This window comes from Aptenodytes patagonicus, chromosome 1, assembly GCF_965638725.1.
Source record: "Aptenodytes patagonicus chromosome 1, bAptPat1.pri.cur, whole genome shotgun sequence".
Lineage (NCBI taxonomy): Eukaryota > Metazoa > Chordata > Aves > Sphenisciformes > Spheniscidae > Aptenodytes > Aptenodytes patagonicus.
The window spans coordinates 126557736-126571425 of record NC_134949.1 but is presented as its reverse complement, the minus strand read 5'-3'; the positions used below and the strand labels follow the sequence as shown (position 1 = coordinate 126571425).

Sequence of the window (13690 nt, the reverse complement as noted above, 5' to 3'; positions counted from 1 at the left end):
TAATCTCCTTAGTTGTTCCCACAGCGCTGTTAAGTGGTGAGCGGGGAGACCGATCACAGACCCGCAAGTGTTACCTTGTTATGTAAAGGGGTGCCTTCATAAAAACGCCCATTTGCTACTGAGGGGCAGCGTGGCAATTTTATCCACTGGACTTTGTAATTCTGCCATAAACTAGGTTCAGCCTCTGGAAGACAAAGGTTATATGATCTTTCTTTTTTGGCGAAAAAGCCAGGCCTGTTTTGTAACCGACTCCTGTTCTGCCCACAAGCAGGCATTAACACGTTTATCTATTGCGTGCAAAGATGGGAGGGTCTGTTCACTTGATCGTTCATTTGCAGTTGTTTCTTAGTGTGCAAACGACATCACTAAATACCACTGAAGGGGAAACATTTTGTTATATGAAAAACAACGAAAATTATTAGCTTGACACCTGTGTCTTTCCCTGGCCTCTGAACGCCTCTCCTGCCCCACTGTCTCTGCTGAAACTCCCCCTTTTTGCCCATCCTTGGAAGCGCTCTTCTCGCCCCATTCTTTCCATGGTTTCTCCGAGAAGCGCCGGCTCAGGGCGCACACGAACCCGCCCGGCAGCAGCTGTCCCGGCCGCAGCCTGCGCCCCAGACACCCACTCCGAGCCCCGCTCCCTCCCGCTGCAGCCGCCCCCCGCCGCCGCCCGGGGGACCAGGCGCCCCCTCACCCGCTCTGCTGCGGGACGCCGGGGGAGCCCCGGGCCGAGCGCCCCCCCGCCGCCGGGCGATGGGCGGCCCGGCCACGCCAGCAGCGCGCCAGCCCCCCTCGGCGTTCGTGGGCCGCCCCGCCGCCGCCCACGCCGGCAGCGCTGGGCAGGGGCCGGGGCTGGGGCTGGGGCCGTGGTTGGGGCCGGGGCTGGGCCTCTCCTCGCCGCCCCGCCGGCAGGGGCGGGCCGGGCGGTGACTGCGCCGTGGGCGGGCGGTGCGGCGCGGCGCGGCGCGTCCCCGGGCAGCCGGCCGGACGCCGTGCCGCCGCTCCCGGCTCGGGCCCTGCGCGGGCTGCCCCCGCCCGGCTCCGCCGCCGCCGCGCGCGCCTTGGTGGGGGCCGGTAGCGCGGCTCCCATTATGGTCAGCCATGGCGTGGCTGGCGGGCGGGCTGGCCGAGCTGCGCTGGTGCGTGCTGGTCGCCCTCTTCGTGGCGGCGCTGGCCACCCTGGCCGTCTACCTGGTGCAGTACGCGCTGCTGGCCCTGCGGCGGGGCCGGCCGCCGCCTCCGCCGCAGCAGCCACCGCCGCGGCGGGACGAGCTGCTGGAGGAGGGCGGCTCGGTGCTGGCCTGGGCGCTGTCGCTGGGCAGCTGGCGGCGGCAGTGGCGGCGGGCCTGGGTGGCGGCGCTCAACGCCGAGGCGGCGGCGCGGGAGGTGAGTGCCGGGGTCGCAGGTGAGGGGCGGCGGGCAGGCGGGGAAACGGGGGCCGCCCCGCCGCAGGGCCCGGCCGGGGAGCTCCGGGCGGCGCCGCCGGCAGCTGCCCCGCGCCCGCCGGGCTGGGGCCGTGGGCCTCCCGGCCGTGGGGCGTCCCGCCAGGCCGTGCCGGGGCGGGCGAGGGCTCTCCCTGCCCGGGGCGAGGAGCGGCTGTAGGGACACTGGCACTTGCTCCAAAGATATATGGGGGTGCCGTGAGCACGGTGCTGACAGCACCTGCCGGTGTGTTACTGCCCCTCCATGTGCCTCTCTGTGTGTGTATATATGTATGCGTATATATATATATGTGTGTGTAGATATGCGTGTGTATGTATATACGTATGTTTGGTTGCTGCTTGGCAGGAATTTGTAGTAAGGGGCCGGCCAGAGGCGCAGTGTGGGAGCAGGGAAGGATGGGGAGGAGAGCCGTGACCCCCGCGGCTCCTGGCAGGGGCTTGCGCTGCCGATAACATTGTTCGGGCGTGGGGAGGAGGCAACAATGGAAACTTCCTGCCTTGGGCGCCGGCTTGGGGCCTGCGGCCAGTCCTTCGGCAAATAATTCCCGGAGCCGGGCTTCCTTCGTGTTGTCTTAGGCTGTGCTGAACCCCTGTGTGTGTCAGTGTAATGCTGAGGGCTAGCTTCCTCCAGACCGCCACGGGATGGTGGGCTTCTCAGTTTTTCATTACTTTGCTTTTAAGCCGGGTCAGATAAATGCACAAAATGTGGCATCCCTTCTCATCCTATCCTACCTTTCTTGCGAAGGGCGCAGCGTGTCATCCCGCTCGGTGGTTTGTAATGGTATGCCTGGGTCTAAAAGGTGAGGAGCTTAGGTGAGGCCCTGGCAACCTAATTCCCTGGTCCTGTGGACTGAACCCTTGCCGTGTCAGTGGAAAATGCTGAGGCTAAACTGTCTAGGAAGCGGCGTGTACCCAGGTCTCCGAATTTGTGTGAAGCCCTCTCCCTAGGTCTAGGAGGTTCATTTCCCGGTGGCTGCAGCATGCTTTCTTCTTACTTGCCAGAGAGCAGGCTGGGGGAGAAGGAAAAGTGGGGCAACGCGTGTGTGTGAAAGATAAGGACAGCAGTTTAACACTTTCCAGACATCACCCTAAGTTAGGGCAGTGGAAAGAAAATACTTTGTCTGCCCTCTCAAATTGCACGGTGTAGTTCAGAAGAGCATGGGTTGTGCTAAGAAACGAAGGTTTGCCTTGCACTTGTGGAAGAGGAGAGCCCAGACAGCTTGGGCATAGGTGCTAGAAACTGAAAGTAACTAGAAACAAGAGGCAGCTTCCTGTCCCTGGCCAGAGACTAAAGCCACTTTGACAGGGGCACGCACACCCTCCTACCCGGGAGAGCAGCTGGAGCCATCTCTTGCGATGAGTTCACTGCCTGGCACTGCAGCGTGGCGTGGCTCCCGCTGTCAGCCTCCCAAAACAATGTCAGCGGCGCACTGCTAATGAAATTCCTGCATGCAAAACAACCTCGGGTGACGAGGGAAGCGGCGCTGACTGCTCAGTGTGGGTAGCAGGTGGAGAATGCAAGTGCTGATGTCTCTGAAAGTATGACCTCACTGCCAAACCAGGTATACACTGTCTTCTCCTTGCTGTCTATGTGAAGACTGAGTAGCTGTCATCACCGCCTGCCGTCACACACGAGGAAGGACTGGGGAGGGGAAGGCTTCTTTCCTCACCTCTGCAAGATGATATTTGGGTTTTCTTAGTTTTGGCATAGCCTCGTGCAGCCGTATTATTAGGCAAAACTAAAAACGCCCTTTGAAACTACAGCACTGATTAATCCTTACTCAAGAAGAACAGTTTAACTGAACTCTGCTCCTGCTCATGGGCTCTGTTCTGCACTGTGCTGCGTACCTTGATATTCTGCTACAGAGAAAGATGAGTTATGATTAGGCCCATAGTTTTGTCCTAAGTATAGGTTTTCAGGCTCTACCCTGTATTACGTAGTGAGGTGTCGTGCAATTAATACGTACAAGTTTTGACATACATTTGCAATTCTGTCTCCGGTTCTTCCAGGAACTTCACCGACAGTGTATTTTTATCACTTGTTTTCAAGCGATGGGTTTGTCACCTAACAATGCTGCTTCTTTTTTCTTTCTTAGGATTCACAGTTGCTTACGTTTGAGGAAGATGACCCACCAGAACCACTTGAGCTAGCAGTTAAACAAGTTGTTAGTGTTGTAAAGTCAGCTCAAGAGAAGGTAAACTTCAGTTTTGTTTTATTTCAGTGTACTTCTGGGCAGGAAATGCTAACTTTTCTTATTAGCATCAGTGGGAGTTTTAGTTGTCAATACTTCTGTACCTTTGACCTAAGTTTGTCAAGGCTGGTAAGAGGCTGCTTCTCTAATGAACCTGTGCAAACTCTTCCCATTGATTCACTTCTTTTGCAAGTCATGAGCAGAATGTGCTCCAGGGCTTCTACCGAATGAACAATAACCAGGGTTATGCCAAGTTTACAGATGTGCCTTCAATGAACTTGTACAGCAGCCCTCTTCCCCCCACCATCGGTACGATGGTTCCCCATCCTATTGCTGAAGCGTGGGGTGGGGAATTCATGAAGAAGGAAAGGGACGCTTCTCCTCTGGGACAGGAAAACATCTTTGTCTGCCTCTTGCTGTTTGCGTGGCTGATTACAGGTTTGCTTCGTAAGTCAGAGCCGGGTAGGGATCAGTGGAACAGCTGCAAAGTCCTGAGGGTGAAGTCTTGACTCTACTGAATTCTGTATTCAGTGAGGAGGGAATGGTCTCTTTCTTCCTCTCCCACCCCCACCCCACATCCTGAGAAGTGATTTTCCCGGTGCTTAGTGCATACAAAATTAAAATAAGGCAGAATGTGGCTCTTAGGGTGAAAATGTATGTATGCTTATTAGCAATGATAGCTTCTGCATTTTCATCCTAGTGACTGTAACTACTATTCACATCTGAACTGGTGCTCAGCTTTAGGCACCTGCATCAAATTAGCCTAATGCTGTTCTTGTTTTGCTTTGTTATTTTGGTTTGCTTATCTGATTTAGATGTTAAGCAGCTCTACTGTGATTCCTTTGAAAACTATGCATGCTTATCTGCCTGATACACAACTTATAGGCACACCCTGACTGGTGGCAGCTGGGGATTGCCAACGTGTAAAGTTGTCTGTGCACTTGTTCTCTCTCTTTTTTTTTTCCCTTTTTTTTTCTTTTTTTAAATTTTTTTTCCTTTCCCCCTATCAGGGATCCCTGTGCCAGCAGTGGGACTAGAGAGACTGGAGTTGGTAGGGCTGTAGAGTTGGCACTGGCGTTACTCTGTGCCACTGGAAGATACCACAATGGGAAATTGGAAGGTAGAGGGGACTGCTAGGTCTAAAAGTGGCATGCTGTATAATGTGTGAAGCCAGCAACCGAGGGAGAGCTGCTACAAATAAAAGCTCGCGACTAACAGCACAAAAACCAGGTGTCTTGCAGTGCAGTGTCTAAAACGCTGCTGGAAGGTGGGCAGGGCTGCAAATGTGTTTGCATGGGAGGTGGCCAGGAGGTTTGGGTCTGCTGGCTGCCCTTGGCCAGCGTCAAAGTTCAGCAGGGGTGCATGGGACCAGCTTTGTGCTCAGAGCACTGTGCCCATGGCTGGACCACGATGAGAGCAGCGTCTCAAGGCTAAAACCCACTTTCATCTTGCCTGTGTGCCAGAACCAAGGCACAACGCTGCAGTCCTAGATTTCCCTGAAGTCATGTTGTACCACTGGGAACATCTCTGCTGCAGTCCTCAGTTAACTTCTGTGTTGTTTAACTGTAGATTCTGACTGCCGTAGCAGCGAGGTAAGTTAGGGCCTGCGGTGCCCTGTGGGCACCTTAACCTGCTGTGGTTAACCTTGGGCAGCAGAAGGTGGCGAGTGCTGGCTCCATGACAGCCTAAGCCCGGGGAACTGCTGGCTGCTGTAGGGCTGTTCTCTTGCTCTCTTCTACCTGTGGCTTTGCAATCCGGCACCCTCCCTTGTGCAGTCTCTGGTCCTTGTCTGACCTTGGGTTGAGCCATTTCAATATGTTAATCAAGCTGTTACACTGCAGCCAGCAATCTAATGTGGTTTCGCAGCAGCTTAAACCAATATAAACACATTTTAAAATGCATTGGATTAAAACAGGTTTGCTTACGTAAACTGGGTTGTTCTCAACTGTCCCAAAACCCATTTCCATAATCTTGTGCACAGCTGCTGGAAAAACTTCTCTGAATTATTCTTACTCCTTGAGTTAAGGTACAACCTGAGTATTTATTTGGATTTCAGTGTATAATAACCTTAGAATGGCACTCTGGTAGCTACTTTCCCTCCTTCCTTAAATGAATACCTTTCTCTAAACACCTCAGGAGTTCTCTCATACAGTAATTGTCTCTCTTACATATTCCTCAGGTAATAACAAGGGTCCAAAGGGGGTTTTTTGTGGTGTTTTCTTCCCCGCCCTGCTCTTCAAACTCTTAATCTGTGCATATGACATTGAAATACCTCTCTGTGGCTTGTCCAGACTCAAACTTCTGATACGTGTTTGTAACTCACTACTGGTGTGACTGGCTCTGAATGTAGTTTGTGACCATATGCTACATGTTTATCAATGTTGTAGCACCTTGCAGAGCTCTGCACTTGCCTGAGGCATCAGCTGGCACAAGACTGTTCTCCTGCAACTGGTTCAACATGCTGCTTTACCTGTGATCTGTATGGCAAGAGCATATAGGTGCCTTGGTTCAGTGGCCAGGTCTTGATTTATTGCATGTCATTTTAAATATGTATTTGACCTTGCATCAGAGAGGTTGTGGTCATCAAAGGAAGCGGAGGATTGAGGGTGAGAGATCAAAATAGCAGTAAACATGGGATGTGTAATATCTTAATGCAGCTGTATGCTGATAGAGCCCTGCGGTATGTCTTTTGTGGTGGGTGGTCCTCTGTCCTCTTGAATGCTGGGCCATGAAGCACAGCCAGGTGATGAGCATTCCTGGTGCTGGCAGCGAGCCTCCTGCCTGGGAAGGCTCGCATGCAGTCTTGCTCTGAAACAATACGGGTTTGACAGTCAGACTGTAATTATTATATTACTGCTGACAGCTCTGTTTATGACCAGGACACATGCTGACATGTGCAGTCCATAGGTATATACATACTGTCCTTGCCTTGAAGAAGCTGAAAGTTGTAAAACTGGTACATGCTCCACAGTACAGTGCTGCCGACACGGTTGGGGAAGCTGCTGGTTGTGAGCTTGGCCAAAACTATTGTGATAGGGACAGAGCTGCTCTGTGGCTGAAGGTTACACCACACTACTTCTTGACAATGCTTCTATTTATACGTTGCCTTCACTCTAGTTTCGGATCAGAGCCTAAATATATAGAATGAAGTGGCCTGTTTCCATTGTGTGGTGTTGGTTGTTTTGTCTTAATAAAGTAAACATTAGCAATATTCTTAGCTAGTTCTGCCAGCCTTTCCATTACTGCAGTCTATTTCCAGAGGCTTTGAACTTCACAACAACAACAAAAAAGGCAACAAAAAAGATGATTCTCTTGATGGGGACTTGGCACAGAGGGTTTAGACGGAGCAGACTAAAACAGAAGTCTCCCTTCTTTTCCTGCTTCATGCTTAAATAGAAATAAAATGCCCTCAGAGTGCCATTCCTTTAATGAGTGATAATAAGTTGCTATACAGGGAATGACTGGGATCACAGCAGGCAACAGCAAATATGAAAGCTTCATGTTAATTTTTGTGTGATGAATCTTGCTGGGGGAAATGGTGAAGAGAAAGGAGGACTGTTTTGCTGGCTTGTGAGAGGTCCTGTTTTCCCATGAGCTGTGCAGCATGCCCAAAAAGGTCTTACTCTCCCACACGCCTGTCGTAGCTTCATCTTGGTATCGCTTCATTTGCAGCCACCCTGCTATGAGCTGGCAGCCTGCATTTGTGCCGCACTGGGGCGTTGGGGCTTCCAGTTCCACTTGCTTTGAAGCAGGTAGAGACATTGTGTAGCAAAGGCTGTTTTCTGCTCCAGGAAAGACTGGTTTCTCATCGTCACCGCTACAGTACTAACCTGGAATCATTCCTAGTTACATACATGTGTTTATTTCTGATTATTTTTGGTGGGGTGAACTGCCCTGACCATCATGTGCAGTTCCTATTGTCTTTTAACTCCCTGTTTTGCTTGAAAAACTGTCCCAGAGCTTTGCTGCTTTAATGACTGGGGTTTTTTTACAAGCCTAAGTGGAATCATGGCCCATGCAGCTTTTTTGCTTTTTTTTTTTTAGTTTCTGTATTAATATAATCCTTTATAGAATCATAGAATCATTAAGGTTGGAAAAGACCTCTAAGATCATCGAGTCCAACCGTCAACCCAACACCACCATGCCCACTAAACCATGTCCCTAAGCGCCTCATCTACACGTCTTCTAAATACCTCCAGGGGTGGGGACTCAACCACTCCCCTGGGCAGCCTGTTCCAATGTTTAACCACTCTTTCAGTAAAGAAATTTTTCCTCATGTCCAATCTAAACCTCCCCTGGCACAACTTGAGGCCATTATCCTTAATGTATTTACTTTTCTTCCATGGTGCTTGCTGTCAATAAATATATCGTGAAGGAATTATATTTCCTTCCAGCCTTTGTTTACCTTGGCTAAATAAGTTGTTACTTAAGTCTCCTCTCATGATGTTGTCCTGCCTCATAAGTCACTCCTGTGCACTCATTCTCTGCAGCAGCTCCAGTTAAATCCATTTTCTTAAACTTGATGGGTGAAGTGACACACAGCACTACAGGTGAGGTCTTAGCATGCAAGGAGATTACTGCTTTGCGTCTCTGAAAGTACTTTCTTGATGCATTTTAGGCTTCCAATCTGCCTTTCCCATGGCTGCTTCACACTGTGACTGACTTGATGCATCCAGTTCTCTCTTCCTTTGGTGTTCTCCCAGTGATAAGCTGCCCTTTGTAGGAGTAGTATTTGTTAATTCTCATACACGCATGCTCTGTATTTTTAACTGCATTTCCCTTCTAGTCTTCAAGGTTTTTCAGCTTTTCTGTGTGATGTCCTGATCTTTCTTTATATTGCTGCTTCCCAGCTTGCTTTCCTGAGCATCATGCTTTCTTTCAGATTTCTCCTGAGGAATTTTGGACGTTAACTATGCAATAGGGTCAGTGCCTGACAGGCTCTGTTGTAACTTGCTTCCAGCTTTCACTTCCCTGCTCACTGTACTGTCCTCTCCCTTTCAGACACATCCCCGTTCACCTTAACATGGGAATGATGGAGTACATGCTTAATTACCAGTGGGGTGACCCTACTAAAATAGGCCAGACAAAATAATAGATCTAACCTACTTAAGAACTGAGTGTCTTGTTGAAGGAAGACATCAGGGTGGGGATTTGTTTGCTTCAGTGGAGATAATACTGGTTTTGGCACTGTCAGGACACCTGCCTGTCTTCCAGCTGCTACTGCAGATGTGTGTAGGCCTCCTATAGGCTTGTGTCACATCTGCCAGCTCGGTGCAGGGGTCAGGGATGCCTTGGCACCCCAACGGCACGATGTGCCTGTGTCTCCGCAACTGAATCTCTTTCCAAGCTACTGTAGCGCAAACTGGCAAACCTCTCCTGCAGTTTATAGTCTTCTGTTGGTCTCCATGTCTTCAGCTATGCTGTCTCTCACTTGGTTTGTAAAGACTTGTGTGTTGGTGAGGCCAAACTAGCAAGTCTATTTCTGGTATTTATTTATTTTCCCCCTTCTTAACTATAACTACTGCTTCCTGTCCTCACGCCATTTGATACTCACTTGATAGGCGGGTTGAAAATTCTTCCTGTCCTGTCTCCTTGTACTCCCTGCTTGTTTGTTTTATCCCCGCTCCCCTTTTTTCCACTTTTTGAATTTGTATGTCGGTCTCAAAGGAGTGGATAAATTCATGTTTTATCAGTTTCTGCTTTGTTTCTGTTGCTGATGTGGTAACTCTCTCTCTCCTACACTTATTCTGTCACTCACCCTGCCTTCACTCTGGTGTTTATCATCGTTTTGGAAAACTGTTCCGGGGTTGTCTCATTATATTTGCAGGCAAATTTGCTTTGATACTGGCTTCTAAAAATCCGTCCCTAGCTGTGCTTAGGTTAGACGTTGCATTTGTCTTCTTTTCTTCAGTTTGTCTGTGTCACTTGGTAAACTGCTTGGGTAAAGAGGAAATGGTGAAGAAGCTACAGAAACCCCCTCGAGAAGTTAATGCATAGGCTCTGGTAACCAAGGAAGATCGTGTAATTCTTCTTCTAAACAGCTGAGTGTTACGACTATCAAAAGGCAGAAGTTTCTGAACGGGAAATTTTTTTATGGTGAGGTTTTAAGCTGAGCACACGAACTGTGTGGCCATTGACAAGATAAGTTTTCCATGCCAAAAAAAGAACCTTCTCCTTCTCAGAGTAGTACTCCAAAACAAACAAATTGTGGGTGTCCTGAATCTAATGGTGTACTGGTCCCTACAGTTGAGATCAAGGCAGTTTTCACTGTGTGGTTGCCTCATGGTATATACTCATTTTCTTGTGCAAACTGTTAAAGGTTTTTATTGCTTGCTTGCTACTGAGTAACCTTGAGTAACCTGCTATTTCTGGAAATAAATATCAAGTACTGTAAAACTGATTTCCTTCCAGAGAAAAAGCAATCGAGGCCCGTAATGCTGAGAGTTCTACGCGCGCACGTGATGCAGTTGCGCGCACATGATGCAGTCGGGGCCTGGGAAGGTGAAGAATACCTTCCCCCGCAGGGCTGTCAGAACTTCCCCCTGAAGTCACAGCCCTTCACCCTCTGCTTGGCCATGGGAGGGGACATGCTGCCTCATGTGGAGAGGGGAGGGAGGACAACTGTCCCGGAGGAGTAATGAAAAGGCCACGTGTAACACACAAATTGCTGTGGTGCCGGTGCCAAAACTGAAACTTCTCAAGGTGAGAGGACACCACGTGTGAGGAGCAGAGGCGCTCCGGTTCTCCTTGAGATGAAGCATCTTCTTCTGCTGCTTCAGGAAGGAAAGAAACTGAAATTTTGCAGCTCTGTCCAGAAGAACCGCAAAGGGAAAAAGTCAAGATATAGAGAGGGAGGGCAAAGCAGGGGGAAGGGCTTTAATAGCTGTGGGTACACAAGTTTGGACACTTGAGTTTCTCAGAAAAATATTTGTCTTATTCCAGCTGTAGTGCTTTTTCAGTCTCCTTCGTTCTTGCAGTTGTTTATCTGAAAGAGAATTTTTTTGGGGATAATTGTACTAACAATTTTAGATACGTATAAGCAAGGTGTGTTACAGCATCTGCAGCTCACTGGAGCTGGGTGCCAGTGTCAGGCAGACAGGGAACGGAGCCCAGCCGGGTCGGGGCGTCTTGCCACGGCAGGTCACCCACATCGTGGGCTAGTGTGGTCAGGGATGGAGGCAGGTGAGGGGCAAGGCTGGAGGGTGTTGAGGAGATAGGAAGAATAACCCAGGCATGGGGGTGATCAAGCGCTAGGAGTCAGCTGAGTGTGGGGAGGGATGTCAGAGGGCTGAGGAGGAGTGGGGGCACAGCCTTGCCGGTGAAGGCACCTGAGGAAGGGCTGGGAACCCGTTCCATGGGAAACCCCCAAAGTGTATGGAGAGACCTTGGCTGGTGACGGGGTGTTTGTGCTGGGGGAGGCTAGAGCTACAGAGGTGCTGGAGGGAGAAAATACCTTGGTCCTTCTGGTAGAAGGGTCCTGGTTTCTTTGTGCTGCTACTTCACCTCACCCTATTTCTGATAATTTAGGTGGTCTTGCTTGTCCAGATGTAAGATAACAAAAGAGATTTGGAGTGTGACCTCTCTGGGAGTCCAGAATTAGCCAGCCACAGCTGCTGTGCAGTGGTGCAAGGGCTTAATTTTTAAAGAGCAGTTTGTTATAAAAATGTCAGGTTTTCTAGACTCTAAACCACAAAGTGTTGATGACTGGGGATGTCCCTGGTAAGGAGGGGTGGGAGAGAGAGATGAAGATAAATGAAGTTGAAGAGCAACTCCCTTCCCATCAGTCCAGGTGCTACTGTTTTCTTGTGAACATCTATCCTTCCTCTTTCTCTTCCCTGTTGACCAGAAAGGGGTGCTTTGCCTGACCCTCCCTTCTCCTGCTCTTCATCTGTGCAGAGAAAATGAATTTGAGGAAGCAGGTTGGATGGGGGCATGGAGGAAGAGGAGCGTTGCACAGGAAGCTTCAGTATTTTTCTTCATGTGACTGTTCTGGGGAAAACGGCCTACATATTTCTGCTCTGGTCTATCAAAATCATCCGCTACACTTCTAAAGGAATGTCACTTAAAAAGGGAAGCGGCAGTTGCGGTGTCTTTAATCAACTTCTCACCACTTACGGCAGCATCTTAGATGAAAACAGAATCGCTTTCTCTTCAAATTCTATCCCAGAATTCTACTTCTTTCAGTATTCTGACTCCAAAATCCATCCTGCTCCCAGAACAAAGGGATTCACCTGATATAAAGACATATTATTTTCCATTAACAAACATGGAACTACTCCATTTTCTGAATGGATTAAAAACTAACAGACCTCTGTACCTGAAGACCACAGTTATTTCATTAAAAGTGAGGGGAGAAGGGGAGTAGGACTTGGTAGATGTCTTTGGCAGAAAATAAATTAATCAAGGAGACTAAACTCCTAAACTAAAGGTACAAATATAAAAAAAGTGGATTTAGCATCTCTTGACAAGGTGTGGAAAGAAGAGTGAAAGTTCCACCACCTGCAATATCTGTTTCCATCCTTTACTTAGAAGTAAACACGGTTAAGAAAAAAGTGGCACATGAAGTCATCTGTCAGCTCTCCTGCCACACTTTTTTTTTTTAAGCAGTAATCAACTGCGTACCTGGCAACCTTGGCTCTTAGACATTCAGAAATTCCAGATGAATGGCTCTGCATCACACGTGCAGCAAGTCCAACCTGTTTGAATGCACTGAAATTCCTATGCATGTGTGGATGAAGTGTGCATGGATGATAAAGCCCAGCATTTAGGACATGCAAGTGTCAGCAGCTTTTGCATCAGACCTGTCCTTTTCCCTCCTCTGCCCTCGAAAAAGAGGGAAGAACCTATTCATTTTTGAAGTCTTTAAAGAGCGACCATGCCAATCCATCGTCGTGAATGAAAGGAGTGATTCTGTTTCTGTGTTTCAACTCAACTACAAGTAAAATAAGCAGTTAGGCTCTTTGGTCTTGTTAGCTATTAAAAATGCTTTAAAATCCTTTATGTTTTATCATAATAGTGGGTGTTCTTGTTGATTATATGGGATTAAGGGTCAGAAATCACTTTTGAAGGGGTTTAGACTTTAGGGAAGGGGAGAGGTGAGGGAAACTGATTTGTTCACTTATAAACTATAATTTGCAGAAGACAAACCTGAAAAGGCAAATCTTGTTGCTTGTGGGTGTGGTTGGGATTTTTATTTGTCAAGTCCACCCCCTCCCCCCACTCCTTTGTAATTAAGTCTCTATCTTAATGGATGTGCTCCGAAGCCCTTGATAATGCTCTGGTGCTTCTTAAAATGTATGCTATAGAGCCCAGGGAGATGAAATATATTTAAGGAGAGACTGATAAGGGTCTTCCAGAAGGTACATGATTAATTTTAAAGCCTTCAGCTTCAATCCAGTGCCCATAAATGAAGCAATAAATGCACAAACATAATTTAATAGCATATGTGCAGAGTTTCCATCAAACAAATCTTGCAGCGAATTATTTGTCTGCGCATTGCATTAACCTGGTTAACTTTGCCTGAGTCAATCTAAGGAGGGTTCGGCTCTCCTTTCCAGCAGTGGAGCTGTGGGGACAGTAACCACAGAGGGACAGTGACAAGCAGCTGTCTTTAACCAGCAGAGCTGTTTGCAAAGTGGGCTTCTCTCTCTGGCGTAATGAGTGATTTCTGACTTCTGTCCCTCGGGTTTTCCTGTGCCGCCAGGCACTTTCTGCACGCTCTGGGAATTTTGCATGGCAGCTCCAGCACCTCAGTCAGTTTGCAGAGGAGAGGGAGGAAAAAACATTCAGTGTTTGTAAACTCAGTGTGATAACAAGTTAAATTACTGCTCATAAAAGTGAGGGAGTGTACTCAATGAAGTCTACTGCAGTCAAGTGGCATACAAACTTTTCCCAGACATTTAGCTTTGTCACCAAATTTCAGGGCCTTTCTTGGTTTGGTCAAGGACTTGAAAAAACTTTGAAAGGCTCCTGCCCCTTCCCACCCCACTGGGAACTGGAATTACTCAGACAAAATCCTCTTCTGCAGTAGCAGGGTTATGCCAAAGTTTCATGTTT

The 13690-nt window shown here is 48.7% G+C and overlaps 1 protein-coding gene across 4 annotated transcripts in view; it reads left to right on the top strand.

Annotated features, from left to right (window-relative positions):
- Positions 1-1011: 1011 nt before the first annotated feature.
- Positions 1012-13690, top strand: part of C2CD2 (C2 calcium dependent domain containing 2) — a 43552-nt gene continuing 30873 nt past the window's right edge. For all 4 annotated transcript variants that reach the window (XM_076354443.1, XM_076354452.1, XM_076354460.1 and 1 more), the window contains exons 1-2: positions 1012-1386; positions 3539-3637. In XM_076354443.1, the coding sequence (XP_076210558.1) occupies positions 1102-1386; positions 3539-3637 (384 nt within the window). In that variant the 5' untranslated portion in view covers positions 1012-1101. The remainder of the gene's footprint in view (positions 1387-3538; positions 3638-13690) is intronic.